At 58.1% G+C, this 22,174-nt stretch overlaps 2 protein-coding genes across 3 annotated transcripts in view; both read right to left on the bottom strand.

Annotated features, from left to right (window-relative positions):
* Window positions 1-8,257: 8,257 nt before the first annotated feature.
* LOC140717589 (maestro heat-like repeat-containing protein family member 1) lies at window positions 8,258-13,054 on the bottom strand. Its single transcript, XM_073031162.1, has one exon. It carries the CDS (start codon window positions 13,052-13,054, stop codon window positions 8,258-8,260), a length of 4,797 nt encoding a protein of 1,598 aa, XP_072887263.1.
* Window positions 13,055-13,992: 938 nt separating this feature from the next.
* Window positions 13,993-22,174, bottom strand: part of LOC140717645 (malate dehydrogenase, cytoplasmic-like) — a 59,223-nt gene continuing 51,041 nt past the window's right edge. For both annotated transcript variants that reach the window (XM_073031257.1, XM_073031256.1), the window contains one exon: window positions 13,993-19,191. In XM_073031257.1, the coding sequence (XP_072887358.1) occupies window positions 19,181-19,191 (11 nt within the window). In that variant the 3' untranslated portion in view covers window positions 13,993-19,180. The remainder of the gene's footprint in view (window positions 19,192-22,174) is intronic.

Genomic DNA, 22,174 nt, shown 5'->3' on the forward strand with positions numbered 1-22,174 from the left:
CGTCAACCCCCCCTCCTCATTAATATTCATCAACCTTCAACGGCAAGAGCCCAGCCCGCCCCCTCCCGCCCCGCGGCCAATCAGGTCGCTCCTCGACCCGTCCGCTGCGGATCGTGGCCCCGCCCCTCTTCCCTCACCTTAATCCCGCCCTCTTCCCGCGATGGTCTCTGGGAGTTGTAGTCCCCTGCGCGGGGACAACTACTACTAATAATAGACTTTATAGATCCCGAGAGGGGATTTCTTCCGTTGCAGTAGCAACATTAAAATCACACTTTAAGAATGCATGCAATGTGCGGACTCAACTAATAATAAAATACGGAATAATAATATTCAATAACAATGTAGGAAGAAATAAAAGCAGAGACTGTTGTACTAAGATGTGTTTCTCCTGCAACACGGAGATGAAAGGTTGTTCGTGCTGTTGCATTGGGCAGGAAGGATTTTCTGTAACGGTCCTTGTGACAGCGGAGTACCCGCGAAAGGTGCTTATTCGTGGAGGGGATGTCCCATAATGGGTAAGAATGTGTTTAATGGCCTCCTCTCCAAGACTAACTTGAGAGAGACCGAATTGTAGCCGGGGACGGGTCCAGCCGTTTTCTCCGATGAGGTTCCGCATCCGCGGTGGGCGCCCGGCCGCTGACTGACAGCCCGGCTCCGGGGTGGTGGCGGCGGACGGGCGTGCATTCCCTCACGTCCTCGAGAGGAGCAGGCCGGCAGCTCGGGGAAGGGCACGGAAAAGGGCGAGCTATTTAAAAATCGCCTGCATGTCACATCTTGTAATGCCAACGATGGAAATGTACCAGCGGCGGCCACCACCAGCTCTCGTTGCAAGCGAGCGGGCAGAGAGAAAAATAAACCCGAAATCGAAGAACTTCCAAGTGCAAAATATCATTTAGCAGCGGGTTAGAGCGGAGGGGAGCCCCTGGTTCCCGGCGTTACAGCTCGGAGCTGGATCAAGTGTATGGCTTTCAATGCAAAGAGTGTGGCAAAGAACACAATATAATGTTTTCGCACAAGGCGCCTTGCCCCCGAGACTCATTAGGGAAATTATCGTTGTTTTTGAATTTGTAAAATGTTTTACCGCTAATGATAATTCGTTTTATTCTGACAGCAGTGTTTTTGTCACGGCGATCCAGGGGGGAGGACCCGCCGACTCTCCGACATGAGGAGACGCTTTCGCGTTGGGACTCCCTCCACACGGTTTGTTTGACCTGGTTATAGTCAATTCCCCTCGACAGGGGCGGTGACAACTGGGCGATTCGCCGCGGCTCGTTTTGTGCGCACTGCGGTCACTTGGTGGACGGGGGGGGGGGGAGGGGAGGGGAGGGGATGTGTTTCGGGCGCCGGGGGGAGGGAGGGGATGTATCTGATCTCCGTGTGCGGATTGAACCCTCGAACCTCTGGGGAGGTTCAACTTCATTCGCCATATAAGTATTAGGAATTTGCAGCGGCGTGTGGGCGCGACGGGCAAACATTCGGCAATTATAAAGAAATTATATAAAACTAAAGATAAAGTACAGATATGGAATAGAATGCGCATAGATAAATAAATAGATACCAGAAGATTCGTTATCGAAAACTTTGGCGAACGTGTGGTGGGAAGTGTGCAGACTGGCTAAATGGCGCCCGGTATGGGAACGCCATCGCCTCTAAACGCGCAAAAATCGCTGGAGGAGCTCAGCAGGCCAGGCAGCGTCTGTGGAAAATAAAGCACAGTCCGGCCGGAGGGGTCTCGGCCCGAAACGTCGACCGTGCTCCCCCCCCCCCCCCCCCCCATAGATGCTGCCTGGCCCGCGGAGTCCCCCAGCGATTTTGTATCTGTCGCTCGGATTCCCAGCGTCTGCTGATTCTCTCATGTTTGTGAAAAGGTAGCGGATTCGGCCCAGTCCGTCACCGGTAAAGCCCTCCCAACCTTTGAGCACATCTACATGAAACACTGTCGCAGGAAAGAGGAGACCCCCACCACCCAGGCCGTGCTCTCTTCTCGCTGCTGCCGTCAGGTAGAAGGTACAGGAGCCTCAGGACTCGCACCACCAGGTTCAGGGACAGTTATCACCCCTCGACCATCAGGTCCCACACCACCAGGTTCAGGGACAGTTATCACCCCTCGACCGTCAGGTCCCACACCACCAGGTTCAGGGACAGTTATCACCCCTCGACCGTCAGGTCCCACACCACCAGGTTCAGGGACAGTTATCACCCCTCGACCGTCAGGTCCCACACCACCAGGTTCAGGGACAGTTATCACCCCTCGACCGTCAGGTCCCACACCACCAGGTTCAGGGACAGTTATCACCCCTCGACCGTCAGGTCCCACACCACCAGGTTCAGGGACAGTTATCACCCCTCGACCGTCAGGTCCCACGCCACCAGGTTCAGGGACAGTTATCACCCCTCGACCGTCAGGTCCCACGCCACCAGGTTCAGGGACAGTTATCACCCCTCGACCGTCAGGTCCCACGCCACCAGGTTCAGGGTCAGTTATCACCCCTCGACCGTCAGGTCCCACGCCACCAGGTTCAGGGACAGTTATCACCCCTCGACCGTCAGGTCCCACACCACCAGGTTCAGGGACAGTTATCACCCCTCGACCGTCAGGTCCCACACCACCAGGTTCAGGGACAGTTATCACCCCTCGACCGTCAGGTCCCACACCACCAGGTTCAGGGACAGTTATCACCCCTCGACCGTCAGGTCCCACACCACCAGGTTCAGGGACAGTTATCACCCCTCGACCATCAGGTCCCACACCACCAGGTTCAGGGACAGTTATCACCCCTCGACCATCAGGTCCCACACCACCAGGTTCAGGGACAGTTATCACCCCTCGACCATCAGGTCCCACACCACCAGGTTCAGGGACAGTTATCACCCCTCGACCGTCAGGTCCCACACCACCAGGTTCAGGGACAGTTATCACCCCTCGACCGTCAGGTCCCACACCACCAGGTTCAGGGACAGTTATCACCCCTCGACCGTCAGGTCCCACACCACCAGGTTCAGGGACAGTTATCACCCCTCGACCGTCAGGTCCCACACCACCAGGTTCAGGGACAGTTATCACCCCTCGACCATCAGGTCCCACACCACCAGGTTCAGGGACAGTTATCACCCCTCGACCATCAGGTCCCACACCACCAGGTTCAGGGACAGTTATCACCCCTCGACCATCAGGTCCCACACCACCAGGTTCAGGGACAGTTATCACCCCTCGACCATCAGGTCCCACACCACCAGGTTCAGGGACAGTTATCACCCCTCGACCATCAGGTCCCACACCACCAGGTTCAGGGACAGTTATCACCCCTCAACCATCAGGACCCACACCACCAGGTTCAGGGACAGTTATCACCCCTCGACCATCAGGTCCCACACCACCAGGTTCAGGGACAGTTATCACCCCTCGACCATCAGGTCCCACACCACCAGGTTCAGGGACAGTTATCACCCCTCAACCATCAGGTCCCACACCACCAGGTTCAGGGACAGTTATCACCCCTCAACCATCAGGCTTCTGTACCAAAAGGGGTAACTACAGTCATTTCAGGACCCGTTTAACTTGTTATTTCCTGCTCGTTTTTACTGCTAATTATCTGCATTGGCTCAGTTTGTTTACGGTTCCTGATGTTTACAGTTTACAGTTCCTGTTTACAGCCACTGCTGTTAGCTTGCCTGCAGAACGAGAGTCTCAGGCAAAGGGAGTGACGTCACGCGGTGACGTGACGCACGATAATAACTTTTCCCTTAAACTTCTGAACTTTGAGGTATTTACCACATCAACAGAATTATAAGAAGTGGTTCAAAACGTTTACGGTGCAGTAACTGAGGGGTGGGGGGGGGGTGGGTGAGTATTGACAGTATACACACAGTTCCACCACTATCCGGCTAAACCCAATCCCTGCTCATCTCCGTTCCCAATGGTCGCCCCTCTTGCTCTGGTCCTGGACTCCGCCATCGATAGGATGCAGCCGGTCACGCTGTCAGTGTAGATGACGGTCGAAACTCGCCGGGGGGGCAGCAGAACCTGCTCGCAACTTTCCCCGTCCGCCTATGGGTTACCGGCCCCGAGCCCGTGTGTTTTTTAGCCTGTGGGAGGCAACCGGGGCGCCCACGCGGACACGCAAAAACTCGTCACGGGCAGCGGCAGGAATCACCCCTCGACCATCAGGTCCCACACCACCAGGTTCAGGGACAGTTATCACCCCTCAACCATCAGGACCCACACCACCAGGTTCAGGGACAGTTATCACCCCTCGACCATCAGGTCCCACACCACCAGGTTCAGGGACAGTTATCACCCCTCGACCATCAGGTCCCACACCACCAGGTTCAGGGACAGTTATCACCCCTCAACCATCAGGTCCCACACCACCAGGTTCAGGGACAGTTATCACCCCTCAACCGTCAGGTCCCACACCACCAGGTTCAGGGACAGTTATCACCCCTCAACCATCAGGTCCCACACCACCAGGTTCAGGGACAGTTATCACCCCTCAACCGTCAGGTCCCACACCACCAGGTTCAGGGACAGTTATCACCCCTCAACCATCAGGTCCCACACCACCAGGTTCAGGGACAGTTATCACCCCTCAACCGTCAGGTCCCACACCACCAGGTTCAGGGACAGTTATCACCCCTCAACCATCAAGGGTGGCTTGCCCTCGCCACCCAGGACAAGCTCCCTTCCGGCTGCTGCCATCAGGAAGAAGGTACAGGAACAACACAAACACACACAATGCTGGAGGAACTTCCCTCCCGTTTGCGAGTGAAGGTCCAGGAGCCTCAGGACTCGCACAGCCCAGGGTCAGAAACAGTCAGCCCCCCTCAACCATCGGGCTCTTGAACCGATGGGGATAACTCCACTCCACTCGCCCCGTCATTAAAATGTCCCCAGGACCGATGGGTCTCACTTCCATCTCATGTTCTGGATATTTATTGCTTATTTATAATTCTTTTTCTTTTTTTTTTGTGTTCGCACGGGTTGTTGCCTTTTACGCACAGATGGGACGCCCGGGTGGGTGCGGTCTTCGATTCTGTGACGGATTTATTGAGTATGCCCGCAAGGAAATGAATCTCCGGGCTGTGTATCAGGGGTTGTGGGTTACAGGAGGGACGGAGACAGGCTCGGCCCCGATCAGCATCAATGGGTCTGACGGTAAGAGGGTGAGTGGTTTCAAGTCCCTCGGTGTACTCATCACCGATTATCTCACCTGGACTGTACACACGGGCTTTGCGGGCAGAAAAAGCACAACAGCATCTCTTTCTCCTCAGGCGGCTGAAGAAGTTCGGCACGGGCCCCCAAATCCGCAAGGCCTTCTACAGGGGCCCCGTTGAGAGCATCCTGACTGGCTGTATCACCGCCTGGTACGGGGGAACTGCACCGACCTCGATCACTGGGCACCGCAGAGAGTGGTGCGGACAGCCCAGCACATCTGTGGACGTGAGCTTCCCTCCACTGAGGGCATTTACAGCAGTAAAGAAGGCCTGGGAGATCATCGGGGCCACCAGTCACCCCCAACCGTAAACTGTTTCAGCTGCTTCCGTCTGGGAAACGGTACCGCAGCGTTAAAGCCGGGACCAACGGGCTCCGGGACAGCTTCCTTCTACAACTTTTAAATCCACATGCCTGTACATTGTGACGGAGTCATAACGCAAAGAGTTTTACTCCCTCGCATTGTGGGACGGATGTAAGATTTAAGTAAGTTCAATTCAGTATATGGTAACATATGTGTGAGATGATGAGAGGCATTGATCGTGTGGATAGTCAGAGGCTTTTTCACAGGGCTGAAATGGTTGCCACAAGAGGACACAGGTTTAAGGTGCTGGGGAGTAGGTACAGAGGAGATGTCAGGGGTAAGTTTTTCACTCAGAGAGTGGTGAGTACGTGGAATGGGCTGCTGGCGATGGTGGTGGAGGCGGATATGATAGGGTCTTTTAAGAGACTCCTGGACAGGTACATGGAGCCCAGTAAGATAGAGGGCTATGGGCAACCCTAGATAATTTCTAAGTTTAGTACATGTTCGGCACAGCATTGTGGGCTGAAGGGCCTGTATTGGGCTGTAGGTTTTCTACGTTTCTATGCGTACTTTGATAATGAATTTACTTTGAACTTCCCTGTGATATTGCAAAGGCCTCAGGAGTGGAAGGGGAGGGCGTTGCTTCTCACAAGCGCGCCAGGTCACTCTGAAAGACTCAGTGTCCTTTGCAGCCACAGAAATCGGTTTTTTTCCCTAAACCAACAATAAAAGCCTTTCCAAATTCCAGTTGCTGTTATATTACCGAAAGCAGCCGACAGGTTCCCGATTCGTAAAGGCGTCCGAGGCAGCAGAATGGGGTTGAGAGGGAGGGCAGATCAGCCATGGTGGAATGGCGGAGCAGGCTCGATGGGCCGAATGGCCTGACCCCTGTTGGTAAGCTGCAGGCAGGGCTCCGTGGGGACTATCTTCTAAACCTTTCACCCTGCTCCTCACCGGCAGCGCCAGGGCTCGCAGGGAAGATGTCAAAGTGTGAGTGCAGAAAGTGAATCTCTGACGACCTCATGCTCTTGAGCCATGTTCTCAACCAGTTTGGTACTCTGTGGTGGCCAAGAAAATCTCCAGCAAGTGGACACAGGTTTAAGGTGCTGGGGAACAGGTACAGAGGAGATGTCAGGGGTAAGTTTTTTACTCAGGGAGTGATGAGTGAGTGGAATGGGCTGCCGGCGACGGTGGTGGAGGCGGATACGATAGGGTCTTTTAAGAGACTCCTGGATGGCTACATGGAGCTTAGAAAAATAGAGGGCTATGGGTAAAGCCTGGGTAGTTCTAAGGTGAGGACGTGTTCAGCACAGCTTTGTGGGCCGAAGGGCCTGTATTGTGCTGTAGGTTTTCTGTGTTTCTATGTAACAACATCCTCCAATGCCTTCCATGTGATTTTCTCCGGTCCCGCTAGAAGTTTTTCGAATTACCTATTGTCGTTGTCCTGTCTGATTTGTGGGCCCAACAAAAATGCCTTCCTAAATCTTGGCACCAGTTACTCTGACTTGAACTATGAATTGAAATAACAAATATAGGTCGAATAAACTATATACTTAAAAAAAATATAGGTGTTCTTTTATATAAAAATGGTGCGTGACTTGCATGATGATTTTCCTGCTCAGCTGCCCAAAGCTACTCCCAAAAGTATTCAGGAACCAAAGACTGAACTCACACAACACGCTGGAGGAACTCAGCAGGTCGGGCAGCGTCCGTGGAGACCCTTCGTCAGGACCGAAACGTTGACTGCTCGTTCCCACGGACGCTGCCCAATCTGCTGAGTTCCTCCAGCGTGTTGTGCGTGTTGCTTTGACCCCAGCGTCTGCAGAGAATTTTGTGCTTATAGACTGAACTCGGACTCGAGTGGGATACCAGTGCCGAGAGAGTGAGTGGGATCGGGGCCCAGCCAGTTAATGCACAGGACCTCTTCGAACGCGGTGTTGCCCGCTTCCTAGTCACTGAACAGTGACTCGGGATGGTGGGGGGGATCTTTGGACTTCGGAAATGGGGGCCGAGGAAAAGAAACACTTCAAGGGGGTTCGGCGCTGCAAATCGCATTAGGGCGAGAGGTAGAATCGCAGACCTGGTGAGTCAAGGCCCTCGTTGGGAGGATACGTTTGCCAGAGCTACGGATGATTCTTCCCCCCTCCGCCCATGCATATCTGTGAAATTTATTGCCACACAAGGCTGCGGAGGTCAAGTTATTGGGTGTATTTAAAGCAGAGGCCGATTATTGAGGCAGGAGAATGGGGGTTGAGAGGGACAATATGGGATGGTGGAGCAGATTCGATGAAAAATGGCCTTAAACTGCTTCTAGGCGACGTGGAAGGGGTCTGTGGGGGGGGGGGAGAGGGGAAATGAGTAAATGCCACCCTCAGACAGGGTCGGAGGTCAGGGCTGAACCTGGGTCTACGGAACGCGGGACAGCGCTCCTGCCCACAAGCCCCACCTCACCTCCGTGTTGAAAACACAACCGACCCACCACAGGGTTCACGGGTGCCAACTTTGTTTTTTAATACGTCGATTCCGCACAGCAACGCCCAGTCTGGCCGCTCCCAGCTTCCACAGTTCGCCCGCTTCGCTCCGCGTTCTCGATGGCGTCCGGAGAGCCTCTTCTGCGGCGCCTTCGCACTGAGTCGAGTGGTGGTTCTGTTCATTCTGGCGGTGTCCCGGGGGTCTAGTCTTAGCCACCCCCCCCAAGCCAGGTCGGATACAGATGGGTGGGGTGGGGTGGGGGCAGGCGTTCAGTCTAGAAGGGCGAGTGCTTTGGCCACCGTGGCTCGGACACTGGCCACCGGATCCTGCAGGAGGGCGATGATGTCTGAGCAGGCGTTGCCGCTGGGGACGAATTGGCGGTACTGGCGGGGCAGCTGGTGCAGCAGGGAGGCCACGAAGGCCACGGCGTTGCCCCGGATCTGGGGCAGAAGGCTCCGGAAGAACGCGACGCCCAGTGCCAGGCAGCCGCCAACCTGAGCCGGGAAGTCGGCCGCCAGCGCCGCAGCGACGTGACGGAGGAAGTCCCAGTAGTCCAGTGGGGCGCCGGCAGCCGGGGGGAGGGCCGCTGAGAGACCCTGGGAGCCCAGCAGGGGCCCAGCCTGCCCCAGGGCCCACTGGCAGGCCCGCGACACCCCGGGGTCCTCGTCGTGGGCGTGAAGGGCCAAGCTGACCAGGCTGTCGCGGACGTGCTCGGTGTAGACGTGGCCCAGCTCGCCGCTGCCGCCAAAGTGGGACAGGCTGCCGAAGAGGTTGAAGGCCTCGGCCCTCACCGGCCCGCTCTGATGCTCGAAGAGGGGCTGCAGGGCAGCGGTGATGGAGCCTAGCTGGGCGACGGCACTGCCTTCCGGGAGCAGGGGCAGCAGCCGGGCCAGGCTCGCCAGCGATTCCAGCTTGACCAGGTCCTGGGGGTCATCGGGGTCGCCCGCCCCCAGCACCAGGGCCGCCAGCAGCTGCGAGGAGTAGGGCCTCACCTGCTGCGGGTCCCCGTCCAACAGGTTGGCCAGCCCGCGGACGGCCAGGAGCCGGACGCCAGGCACGGGGTCCCGCAGGAGGCCCAGCAGACAGGCCACCAACGAGTCGGTGAGGTGGAGCTCGGCGGCCGCTGGCTGGGCAAGCAGCTCGCCCAGGAAGGCTGTCAGGGCGGCCCGCTGGGTCCCAGCGGCTCCGGGCAGGGCCCCAGCCAGCCGGTGGGCCACGGCGACCAGCCGGGGACGGGCGTGGGCGGCCATGGCCCGGGCCAGGAGGGCGGCTCCCTCGGGCTGCTCGCTGGGGGCCCTCAGCTTCGTCCAGCCGCCGCTCTCCCGCAGACCGTCTGCCACTCCTGGCGTGCCGCCGGCGATCAGCACCGCCCGCAGAGCCTCGGCCGTCTCCGATGTCTCTGTCTCACGAACGGCACTGAGCTGGAGCAATAACGCGCCAAGCAGGCGGGGGTAGAGGGTCAAGGCCGCTTCCGCTGACTCCGGGTTGGACAGCATCGCCCGCAGGGCGCCAACCACTGACAGGGGCCCCACGGCCGAGCAGGGGCCCACCTTCTCCCCGGGGCCCAGGGCTTCCAGCAGCAGCTCCATGGCGGCCGTGGCCAGCGGGGTCTCGCCGCCCAGCGCGCACCAGACGTCCCGGACGTTCCGGTTGAGGGGGAGCGGAGAGGCGAGGAGGCAGGAGACCATCTCGGCCGTGTTCTGCGAGGCCAGCAGCATGATGAAGCGGATGACGGACAGCCTGATCTGGTCGGAGGCACTCCACTGGAGGCGGACAGTGAGGGCCTGGAGGATGTCGGCCACATGGTCCCGCAGGGCGGGGCTGCAGGATGAGGCTATGGTGTTCATGACGAAGGCAGCAGCGCCTGAGCTGCTGGGGAAGGGCTCGTCTAGCCCCTCGAAGAGGGCAAAGAGGAGGGGAGCGGTCTGCCCGCGGGGGAGGTGCCGGGAGAGGGCCCCGGCCAGGTCGGTGAGGGCCTTCAGGAGGCGCTGGTGGTCGCATTGGTCCAGCTGCTCGCCCCAGGCCCGCAGACGCTCCAGAGGCTCGTCGGGCCGCCCCTCGCCCAGGCCCCGATGTCGGAGGTGGACGTCGAAGAGGGCGCAGATGCTGGCCAGTGCCTGGCCCCGGAGCCCGAGCACTGGGTCGGCGAGACGGGGAGTCAGACGCCCCACCGTGGCGCCCAGGGGCCCGAACTCCGTCCCGGTCTGGGCACCTGCCTCCTCCAGGTAGAGCGCCGTTAGCCGGTGGGTGATGCCCATGGCCCGCTCCCTCTCATGGTCCTTGGCTGAGGCGAGCCAGGATTCCACATGCTTGAAGAGGGCCCAGAACCCTCCGGGGCTGAGGTCCTGGCGGAGAATCTCGTCGAGGAGCCCCTGGAGGGCGGACAGGGCCTCGCTGTGCAGGCCCGGCTGGGTGCCGTCCTCTCCTCGTGTGGCCCCTTTCTCCTCCAGTGGCAGCCCCAGCACGCTGTCCAGGCAGGCCTTGATGAGCTCGGTCACGTAGGCGCCATTGAGTGGTGGCCCCAGCTTCAGCAGCTGGGTGCAGGCGGTCAGGGCCAGCTGCCTCATGGGGGTCCGCAGCGGCCCCTGGGACTCGGCCCGGATGATGGCCTGCATGCTGGCCAGGAGCTCTCCCTTCTTGGCCAGGCGGTAAGTCTGCCGGTACTCGCTGCCGACCAGGGCCTTCGCCACCAGCGTGACGGCCCGGATGAAGCAGAGCCGGATGGTCGGGTCCTTGCTCTCCACCTTGATCCCCAGCAGCTTGGTGTGTGAGAGGCCGAGGATGGCCGGCAAGATGCTGCTCTCCAGCCGGGGCAGGAGGAGGCTCCCGGGGGCGTAGAGGGCCACATAGCCATAGCAGAGAATAAGGGTGCCCTTTGTCTTCTCCGCGTCGCCCTCCAGCCTCTCCGTCAGCGCCCCAAAGAAGCTGGCCGCCTTCTTCCAGGCCTCGGGCCTGGCTAGCTCCTCCAGCTGGGCCAGGGTCTCATCCAGGTGGGCCATGGCGCACAGGCCCACGCCGAGGGCCGTGCCCTCCCTCTCCGCTGCCTCTCCGGGCCGCACGCTGTGGAGCATCTGCCGGAGGTGGCGGCCGACTAGCTCCGCGGAGCCGCTGTGTTGGAGCATGATGCCCACGCACTTGTAGAGGAACTGCCTCTCTCTGGGCGCCAGGGAGCGGAGGGCTGGGGAGGCCGGGGCCACCTGCCAGGCCCCGGCGAGGGCCGCAAGCTCATCGGCCAGCCGGTGGCTCCAGCTGGCGTCGGCCACCGCCTCAGCGCTCTTGAAGAGGAGGAGCAGGAGGCTCTTCTCCCACTGCTGCTGCAGGAAGGTGCCCACGGGGGCCTGATCCACAAAACCCACCAGGTCAGGGAGCTCCGCTCGCCACGGCTGCTCCAGGGCTGGGTGAAGGGCGGGGCCAAGGGCCAGCAGCAGCCTCAGTGCTGGGGCTCCCCGTCCGCTGCCCTCATGGGGCAGGGAGGCGGCAGCCAGCAGGCGGGCCAGCAGGGCCTGTGCAGAGGGCAGGCCAGTCCCCTCCTCGAGGGACAGGGCCCACAGGCTGGCCTGGCACCTCCTGTGGCAGAGGAGGACGAGCGCCCGGCACAGGGGGGCCAGTGCGCCTGTGTACCGCACCGGGGTGACGTAGGTCAGGAGCGACGGCCACAGCAGACGCTCCAGGCCTTCGTTGGCTACGGCCCGGCCCAGCACCTCCTCAGCCCGGGACCTCAGTTCGGTCTCCTCAACTTTGGCTGACCCACACTGGGACACCACAAACTCCAGCACTGCCTCCCTGCCCTCCTTTTCTCCCTCCTCTTCCACCTCCCCTTCCAGGTAACCCCCAGTGACTAGACCCTCCACCACCTCCAGGGCTGCCCGCTGGACCCGCCTGCTGGAATCTGACAGTGCAGGCCTCAGGCTGGAGAGGAGCGCTGGGCGTCTGGCCTGCAGCTGACCCAGGCGGGAGCCCAGTAGGTGCCGTAACACGGCCAGGGCCCCCAGCCGGCACCTTTCACTACCCACTGTCTGATGTCCCAGGAAACCCAGCAGCTGACTTGGCGAGGCCTGGGCCAGGATGGTGAAGCAGCTGAGCAGCTCAGCGCTGGGCCCAGAGGCCCCACAGGCCTGGTGGTGGAGGGGTGGCAGGAGGGCCTCAGCCTGGTCCTCCAGGGCCTCGTACCCGAGCGCCACGGAGGCCTCCAGCACCCGGCCCAGACAGCGGGTGACGGCTTGGACCTCAGCCCGCCGCCGGTAGCAGGCCAGCAGGGCTGGCAGCAGCACCGGAAGCTCCTCCTGCAGCCTGACGGGAGGGAGCAGGCGTGCCACATCCCCCAGCGCCAACAAGACCTCGCGCCGGAGGCCGGCGTTCCTGCGCGGCAGCCAGTCATGGAAGAGAATGCGGTAGGCCGCCTCCATCTCCTTGGCGAAGGCCTCTTTCCCGGGCGTGGACTCGGCTGGCTCGCTCTGGCAGGCCAGGATTCCGCGGCTGAATGAGCCCAGGGCCGAGGCCAGGGCTGCCTTGGCCCGGTCATTTTGGGCCTGGCCCAGCAACGGCACGGCCGCCTCTAGGATACCGGGCAGGTGGGCCAGTGTGCCACGGGGGTTGCCCTCGACCAGGCGGGCGAGGGCTCGCAGGGCGGGGAGCTCGGGCAGGGCCCCATGCTCGAGGCCCTGCAGCAGCTCCTCCAGCATCTCCTGGGCGAAGGTGCGGCCCAGGGCCGCCAGCAGGTCACCAAGGGCCTCCAGGGAGGCACCTCGCGATGCCTCCTCTGGCCCGGACAGTTCCTGGCGGGCCCCCGCTGCCACCCTCCGGGCCAGCAGCTCGCCCACCCGCTGCCCGGCGTCGCGGGCCACATCGGCCATGCCACGCAGCAGGGAGGCCCGGTGCTCGTCCTCCAGCCGTCCCCGCCGTCCCAGGTAGTTGTGGCAGGTGGCCAGCACCGGCCCTGGGTGGCGGGCCCCTAACTCCCGCAGTGACAGGACCGCCTGTGCCCTCACCCCCCGGTCCTGGTCGCCGGCAGCCTCGCACAGCGCCCTCAGGGAGGGCTCCAGGCCGCAGGGGCCCTCTGGTTCCATTCTTCCCCTTCCCAGGTGTCGCTCACCTCCTACCTCCCCTTCCCCGCCCCTCTAGCACCCCCTGCCCTCTCCGGGCAGCTCCCTCCTCTCTCTATTGGTCTTCTGCCCTTCTCCTCGGCCTCCCAGACCATCCCTCTCTCTCTTGGTCCCCCTACCACCACCCAGCTCTCCCCCTTCCACCTGGTCCTCAAGTTGGATCAGTTAAACCCCGCTTCCCCCTCCCCCCCCCACCTGCAGCAATGCCCTCTGGACACCTGCCCGGCCTAAAGGGGCCTAGGGCGGCCTAAAGGAGCCTAGAGCGGCCTGTGCCTGCCCAATCCGGCCCTGGATCTCCCATTCTGGAGGAACCGGCTCCGGGCAGAAAGTTAAGCCTGATCCCGTCCTGAATCTTACCCGTGCTAAGTCGCGTCCCCTCCGCCGTCCCTGTCCACACCCCGACCCCGGCCCAGCTCTCTCCCCCTCCCCCCGCCCCAGACTGTGAGATCACCGCCCGCACTGTGAAGTTTGCCCGGGGCCTGGGCCTTCCCGGCACCAGACCTCCGGCGTGGCGGCTGCCCGGCATTAGCGAAGGGGAGCGGGGGGCCTCGGGACCAGATGGACGTTGCGGCCGAGCTCATTCGAACTCCCGGCCCGAAACGCCGCTCGTCTCCGCGTTTCCATGGAGACTGCCTGGCCTGCCGAGCCGCCCCGGGGATTCTCCCCGTGTTTATGGCGTGATTCAGCCACGGTCACCCCGGCCCGAGATTAGGGAGGTGATACAGACTGTGAACTTGGGGGCAGAGTACGGGGTTGATGGCAGGAGTTCAGGGGTAGAGCCGCTGGTTCACGGCTGAAGAGAATCGGGTTTGATTCCCACCACCGGCGGCTGTTTTGTGTGAGAGTGAGTGAGAAAGTGAGTGTGTGGGAGAGTGAGAGTGAGAAAGTGAGTGTGTGGGAGAGTGAGGGAGTGAGAGTGAGAAAGTGAGTGTGTGAGAGAGTGAGGGAGTGTGAGTGTATGTGTTGAGTATTGAGTTGGAATGTAATGGTGAGGTTGTATAAGACATTAGTGAGGGCAAATTTGGAGTATTGTGTGCAGTTTTGGTCACCTAATTACAGGAAGGATATTAATAAGGTTGAAAGAGTGCAGAGAAGGTTTACAATGATGGGACTTGAGAAACTGAGTTACAGAGAAAGGTTGAATAGGTTAGGACTTTATTCCCTGGAGCATATGAGAATGAGGGGAGATTTGATAGAGGTGTATAAAATTATGATGGGTATAGATAGAGTGAATGCAAGCAGGCTTTTTCCACTGAGGCTAGGGGAGAGAAAAAAACAGAGGTTAAGGGTGAAGGGGAAAAGTTTAAAGGGATCATTGGGGGGCTTCTTCACACAGAAAGTGGTGGGAGTATGGAATGAGCTGCCAGATGAAGTGGTAAATGCAGGCTCACTTTTAACATTTAAGAAAAACTTGGATGAGAGGTGTATGGTGGGATATGGTCCAGGTGCAGGTCAGAGGGACTAGGCAGAAAAATGACGGATCCTTTGTGCCTTTCCACCACACCCTCTCCCAGCAATTTTGCAGTCCTCTCAGCGATGCTGTCTGTGATGCCATGTTGCTGCCCCTGGAGATAATGTTGTCCAGAGGTTCTTTGGAAGTGAGGAATGAGGTGCAAATCTGCTGGTAATGATCCCTTTATTAGATGTTCACCATAGTTTAACATAGGTGTTCACCACAGATCCCATAGTTGTTGATGATAATTTTCCATAGATATTCACGATGGGCGAGGTGTCTGTGGATCACACCTGGTACTGCAGCCGACAGACCCGCTGCCTCACGTCTCCGGAGAAGGGGCTTCAGTCCCCACCTCCGACACTCGGCGTGCGCCGAATTCCTCTCGCGTCCCAACGTGTGAGATCGGTGCTGGGTTAATTCCCACCCTTCTCCCCCAGTGTGTAGGTGACAGGTAGAATCTACGACCCTCCTGTCCCCTCACCCTGCAGGTCCTGGTGGTGGGAGACTTGCCCAACACCAACTGCCTGGGTCTCCAGGATCTTCATGCCTTCCACCCCCGTGGAAGACCTCACCCATCTGGCAAGGCTGGGTCAGAACCGAGCCCAGGCCCAGTTAGGGAAATGGGGAGATGCATCTGGGCACAAGGGATCAGGGGAATGTAGGCTTGGACCCCATAAGCAGAATTAGGCCATTTGGCCCATCGAGTCTGTTCCGCCATTTCATCATGGCTGATCCATTTTCCCTCTCAGCCCCCAATCTCCTGCCTTCCCCCCCTTATATCCCTTCATGCCCTGACCAATCAAGAATCTATCAACCTCTGCCTTAAATATACCCAGTGACCTGGCCTCCACCGCTGTGGCAATGAATTCCACAGATTCACACTCTCGGGCTAAAGAAATTCCTCCTCATCTCCGTTCTAAAAGGACGCCCCTCTATTCTGAGGCTGTGCCCTCTGTTCCTAGACTCCCCCACTATAGGAAACATCCTCTCCACATCCACTCTATCTGTGTCCTCTGGTCCTAGACTCCCCCACTATAGGAAACATCCTCTCCACATCCACTCTGTCTGTGCCCTCTGGTCCTAGACTCCCCCACTATAGGAAACATCCTCTCCACATCCACTCTGTCTGTGCCCTCTGGTCCTAGACTCCCCCACTATAGGAAACATCCTCTCCACATCCACTCCGTCTGTGTCCCTCTGGTCCTAGACTCCCCCACTATTGGAAACATCCTCTCCACATCCACTCTGTCTGTGTCCCGCTGGTCCTAGATTCCCCCACTATAGGAAACATCTTCTCCACATCCACTCTATCGAGGCCTTTCACCATTCAATAGGTTTCAATGAGGTCAGCACTCGTTCTTCTGAGTTCCAGTGAGTGGCAGCATCAGACGCTCCTCGTGTGACACAGGAATTGCTCATGTCAGCAGGGAGTGAAGTGCAGGGGGTGTTAGGCAGGAATCTCCAGAAATAATTGAAAGAAGAGTTGGGTAGGGATTTCCAGAGGGAGAGAGATGATGGAGGAATCGCAAAAGAGAGTTGAAGAGGGGAAGGAACTGGAGAGAGGGCGGGAGAGGAAATACTAGAGTGTGTTGGAAAAGGAGTTGAGAGGCAATTAGAGAGGAATGGGGAAGCTGAAGATCCTTTCAGTGATAAACAATTAAACTGGAGGGTGCTCAAGTGGTTGTAAGTGGAGGGACGGATCCCTTGTGCCTTTCCACCACACCCTCTCCCGGCAATTCCGCAGTCCTCTCAGAGATCCTGTCTGCGATGCCATGTTGCTGCCCTGGGAGAGAATGTTGTCCAGAGGTTCTTTAAGAAGTGAGATCTGAAGTGCAAATCTGCTGGTAATGATCCCCTTATTAAATGTTCACCAAAGTTCACCATATGTTCACCACAGATCACCATAGTCATTCACCATAATTCCCCATATATGTTCACCACAGATCCCATAGTTATTCATGATAATTTTCCATAGATGTTCACCAGCATAGTTCATTCTAAATGTTCACCAAAGTTGTTCACCATAAATGTTCACAGCCGTTCACCACAGATGTTCATCAGTTGTTCACCACAGATCACCAGAGCTGTTCACCATAATTCCCCATAGATGTTCTCCACCATAGTTCATCATAAATGTTCACCATAATTCCCCATAGATGTTCACCACAATTGTTCACTCGGAAGGTGGTGTGAGTGTGTGGAATGAGCTGCCAGCAGAAGTGATGGGTGAGGGCCCGAATGCATCACTTAAGAGAAGCTTAGATGGGGAGGGCTATGGTCTGGATGTGGCTAGATGGGATCAGGCCAGAAAAACAGATCAGCACAGACTAGATGGGCTGAAGGGCCTGTTTGTGCGCCGTGGTTCACTGTAACTCTATAGTACAGGTCAGACAGGGTCAGCCCGTAGCAGCAAGCAAGGCAGACACACAGACTGCTGGAGGAGCTCAGTGGGCCAGGCAGCATCTGTGGAGAGGAGCTTCATCAGGACTGCGAAGTGGGCCGAAGCCAGAATGAGAAGGTGCGGGAGGGGAAGGAACACCAGCTGGCAGGTGATAGGCGAGACCGGCCAGAAGGCAGATGATGGGGGGCGGTGGGGAACGAAGCTAGAAGCTGGGAGGTGATAGGTGGAAGAGGTAAAGGACTTAAGAAGAAGGAATCTGGTAGGGGAACCAGAGGAAGGTGTCAGTGCCACGTGCTCCTGTCCCCGCTCCTGCTCTACTCCGGCCCCTGTATCACTGAGTACTCCGCCTCTCACCTGTTTCTCATTATTACCTGTTTTGCTGCCACCCGTGTCTCAGTGTGCTCCACCTATCATCTGCCTCTCTGTTTATTGCTCAGTGTATTTCAGTCCAGTGTTTTCACCTGTTTGTTGCCAGATGGTGCCATTAAATTTTCCTGAGCCTTTCCAGTATTCAGATCTGTACTCTATCTGAATATCGACTCTGCCTGTTTCCTGATTCTGGTTTTTGGATTTCTCTGGATGTTTTGACCTCTGCCTGAACTTTGACGCTGACTTTGTCTGCACCTCGGGATTTGTTACTCAATTAATATCGCTGTGTGCACGGTACTGGGTCTGCGATTGGCTCCCGGCTCCAGCGCCCTGACAGGAGGTGATAGGCAGGTGAGGGGGGCGGGGGAAAGAAATGACCAGAAGTTGGGAAAAATAGACGTTCGTGCCGCCAGGTTGGAGGTCTCATACCCAGACTGAGTATGAGATGTTGCCCCCCTCCAACCTGAGAGTGGTCTCACGTGGGAATGAAAATGGAATTAACACTGTAACAAGGTATACGCGGCTGCAGACAAGGAACGCGAGCACCCGGTTTGCATTTGCACTGTAAACACCTCCGGCCCAGTTTAGATGAGAAACCAGTTTAGCAGGCACTAAATTATCTCAGCTCTGCGGGCAAAAAAACCCACAAGTCCAGAAGCATACACAGAAGTCACTAAGAGTTTACAGACAATTATAGAAAGATTAAAAATAAGCATACAGAAAGGTAGAATGACAATTTGGAGCCTAATCCAACCCACTGATCGGTCAGAACAGATCTGTCCTGCATCCAGGGCCAGTTTCAGTCTCGGCAACTGTTTATTCCCCTCCACAGATGCTGCCTGGTTCCTTAAGGGTGTCATAGCAGGGGCTGGTAATGGGGAGAAGCTCCCGCGACCTATTAAACTCTCCCGATGGCGTGCGTCTCAAACAGCCTCTGACAACCAAGGCTCTGAAGGCCTCTGGCCTTCACGTGTAGCCTGGCGGAACAGTTTCCACTAACAGGAGAAGGGGCAAAGGTGGGTTACCGGTCGCTTCGGGCAGAGGGGGCTGGTCAGCCCGCGGTTGGCAGCTCGTCCAGGAGAATGAAAACTCTGATCTCAGACCTCCGCTGCCCTGCGGCTATACACACTCACGAGGAAGACTTTGGGAGTAAAATCCAGAGCTGGAGTCCCTGAGGCAGTGTTAAGTCGAGTTCAACGCTGACCGGCAACTCCCGGTGCCAAACTGTATCGGTCTCTGCCGTTCCTTTGGGTTCATCAGCTGTGTGGAGTGTGCTACATGGGGAACAGCTCGCTCTCCATATCGCACTGCCATGGCTTGTGTATCTAGACAGCTTGGACGCAGCATCCATGATTAACTGTGACCAACAGGGGGGCCTTGGACCAGGAGGAACCTGCCGAGTTCCTCCAGCATTTTGCGTGTGTTGCTCTGGATCGGCAGAACCGCTGGTGTTTAATACCGTCGGGCCAAAATTAAAGCTACTTCACAAACGGCACGGCTCCAGCAGCTCTCGATGCCGCCCGATCAGCACCCCATCCACCCTCCGAAACACCGCCTGCCCCCACCACGGTGGCTGCAGTTTGCATCGTCGACAAAATGCACCACTGGTTATTCAGGCAGACCCTCTGTCTCAGTCCCGTCATCTTTACAAAGATGATGCGTCCCAGTCCAGAAGGAGACTTACTGAGCGAGCGAGAGCCTCTGGCCGCCCACTCTGACCACCATGTGCCGATGGCGGGTAGATGCCCCAGGGTTACCGAGCGTGGGCATCTCCTCACTGGGCGGCCCCTCGGGCACGGGTTCCCCCAGCTTGGATCTCCCGCTCTTCTCGTGCCCGCCTCGCCCCGCCCCGGCTGGCGAGTCCTCACAGTCTGCCTGCAAACAGAGGAGACGACCGCCATGTTAAAGGCTGCAGGACATTCAGCCCCTCAAACCCGTCCCATCATTCGACACGACCATGGCTGATCAGACCCAGGCCTTGTCTCCCCTTCTGTGCCAAGTCTCCACAGCCATCTAGCCCCCGATCTCTCCATTTAATTATCCCCACCCAACTCCCCGTGATCCATCTTCCACACTCCACAGGGGAGAGAACTCCAGAGATGATTCCCACACATCTCAGCTTTAACAGACTGGGCCAAAGCCGTTCGAGACTCTCCCGCTTGTGGAAATATCTCAACAGCCCCTCTGCTCTGGACCATCAGGACTTTGTGTTTCAACGTGACCGCTCCTTGTTCTTCGATAATTCAGGAAGATGAATAGAATTGCAGGCCAATGCAATTAATTTTAACTTCAGCCCCACTTTCAGGGTCAGACATAGAGTGAAGCTCCCTCCACACCGTCCCATCACACACACCCCGGGGTCAGGTACAGAGTGAAGCTCCCTCCACACCGTCCCATCACACACTCCCGGGGTCAGACAGAGTGAATCTCCCTCCACACCGTCCCATCACACACTCCTGGGGTCAGACAGAGTGAATCTCCCTCCACACCGTCCCATCACACACTCCCGGGGTCAGACACGGAGTGAAGCTCCCTCCACACCGTCCCATCACACACTCCCGGGGTCAGACAGAGTGAATCTCCCTCCACACCGTCCCATCACACACTCCCGGGGTCAGGTACAGAGTGAAACTCCCTCCACACCGTCCCATCACACACTCCTGGGGTCAAACACAGAGTGAATCTCCCTCCACACCGTCCCATCACACACTCCCGGGGTCAGACACAGAGTGAAGCTCCCTCCACACCATCCCATCACACACTCCCGGGGTCAGACACAGAGTGAAGCTCCCTCCACACCATCCCATCACACACACCCCGGGGTCAGGTACAGAGTGAATCTCCCTCCACACCATCCCATCACACACTCCCCGGGGTCAGACACAGAGTGAAGCTACCCCCACACCATCCCATCACACACTCCCGGGGTCAGACACAGAGTGAAGCTCCCTCCACACCGTCCCATCACACACTCCCGGGGTCAGACACAGAGTGAAGCTCCCCCCACACCGTCCCATCACACACTCCCGGGGTCAGACACAGAGTGAAGCTCCCCCCACACCGTCCCATCACACACTCCCGGGGTCAGACACAGAGTGAATCTCCCTCCACACCGTCCCATCACACACTCCCGGGGTCAGGTACAGAGTGAAACTCCCTCCGCACCATCCCATCACACACTCCCGGGGTCAGACACAGAGTGAATCTCCCTCCACACCGTCCCATCACACACTCCCCGGGGTCAGACACAGAGTGAATCTCCCTCCACACCGTCCCATCACACACTCCCCGGGGTCAGACACAGAGTGAATCTCCCTCCGCACCGTCCCATCACACACTCCCGGGGTCAGACACAGAGTGAAACTCCCTATGCACCGTCCCATCACACACTCCCAGGGTCAGACACAGAGTGAAACTCCCTCTGCACTGTCCCATCACACACTCCCGGGGTCAGACACAGAGTGAATCTCCCTCCACACCGTCCCATCACACACTCCCCGGGGTCAGACACAGAGTGAAGCTCCCTCCACACCGTCCCATCACACACTCCCGGGGTCAGACACAGAGTGAAGCTCCCTCCACACCATCCCATCACACACTCCCGGGGTCAGACACAGGGTGAAGCTCCCTCCACACCGTCCCATCACACACTCCTGGGGTCAGACATGGAGTGAAACTCCCTCCACACCGTCCCATCACACACTCCTCGGGGTCAGGTACAGAGTGAAGCTCCCTCCACACCGTCCCATCACACACTCCCCAGGGTCAGGTACAGAGTGAAGCTTCCTCCACACCGTCCCATCACACACTCCCCGGGGTCAGACACGGAGTGAAACTCCCTCTGCACCGTCCCATCACACACTCCCCGGGGTCAGGTACAGAGTGAAGCTCCCTCCACACCGTCCCATCACACACTCCTGGGGTCAGGTACAGAGTGAAGCTCCCTCCACACCATCCCATCACACACTCCCGGGGTCAGGTACAGAGTGAAGCTCCCTCCACACCGTCCCATCACACACTCCCGGGGTCAGGTACAGAGTGAAGCTCCCTCCACACCGTCCCATCACACACTCCCCGGGGTCAGGTACAGAGTGAAGCTCCCTCCACACCGTCCCATCACACACTCCCCGGGGTCAGACACGGAGTGAAACTCCCTCCACACTGTCCCATCACATACTCCCGGGGTCAGACACAGAGTGAAGCTACCCCCACACCATCCCATCACACACTCCCGGGGTCAGACACAGAGTGAAGCTCCCTCCACACCGTCCCATCACACACTCCCGGGGTCAGACACTGAGTGAATCTCCCTCCGCACCGTCCCATCACACACTCCCGGGGTCAGACACAGAGTGAAGCTCCCTCCACACCATCCCACCACTCTCTCCCGGGGTCAGACACAGAGTGAAGCTGTTCTGATTGCGCTGGGAGAAATCGGGGAAAAACTGCTTTATGAAGGTCTTGAATTACTTGGAAATTGGTTTGAAACGTCTCTAGAACATCTAAGTGAGCAGCCGGTTTAGAGTGGAAGCTTCGCTTGGAGTTTTTCTGCCAGTTTGGACGGGGTTCGTTGACGGCTTCGAACTGCATAGCACCCAGCTGTGGCCGCCGGCAACTCGCCGGGAAGCCGGGTCGCTCTAAAAACCGGAGACAAACGACGTTGTTTCTCCCCACTGACATCGGGACAACCTCCTTCCATCTCTATCGTCGGGATTCTCGTTCGGTGTAGGAGCCGAAACATCGTTTGAGACGTCTCGACCTCTCACGGCCTAGTATTTCTGCAGGACTAACGGAGCCTTTCCTGGCGTTGGAATTTCTGGCACGGAGCCAGCAAGGTACTGTCGAGTACAAACTTTTC

This window comes from Hemitrygon akajei, chromosome 28 (assembly GCF_048418815.1).
Source record: "Hemitrygon akajei chromosome 28, sHemAka1.3, whole genome shotgun sequence".
NCBI lineage: Eukaryota > Metazoa > Chordata > Chondrichthyes > Myliobatiformes > Dasyatidae > Hemitrygon > Hemitrygon akajei.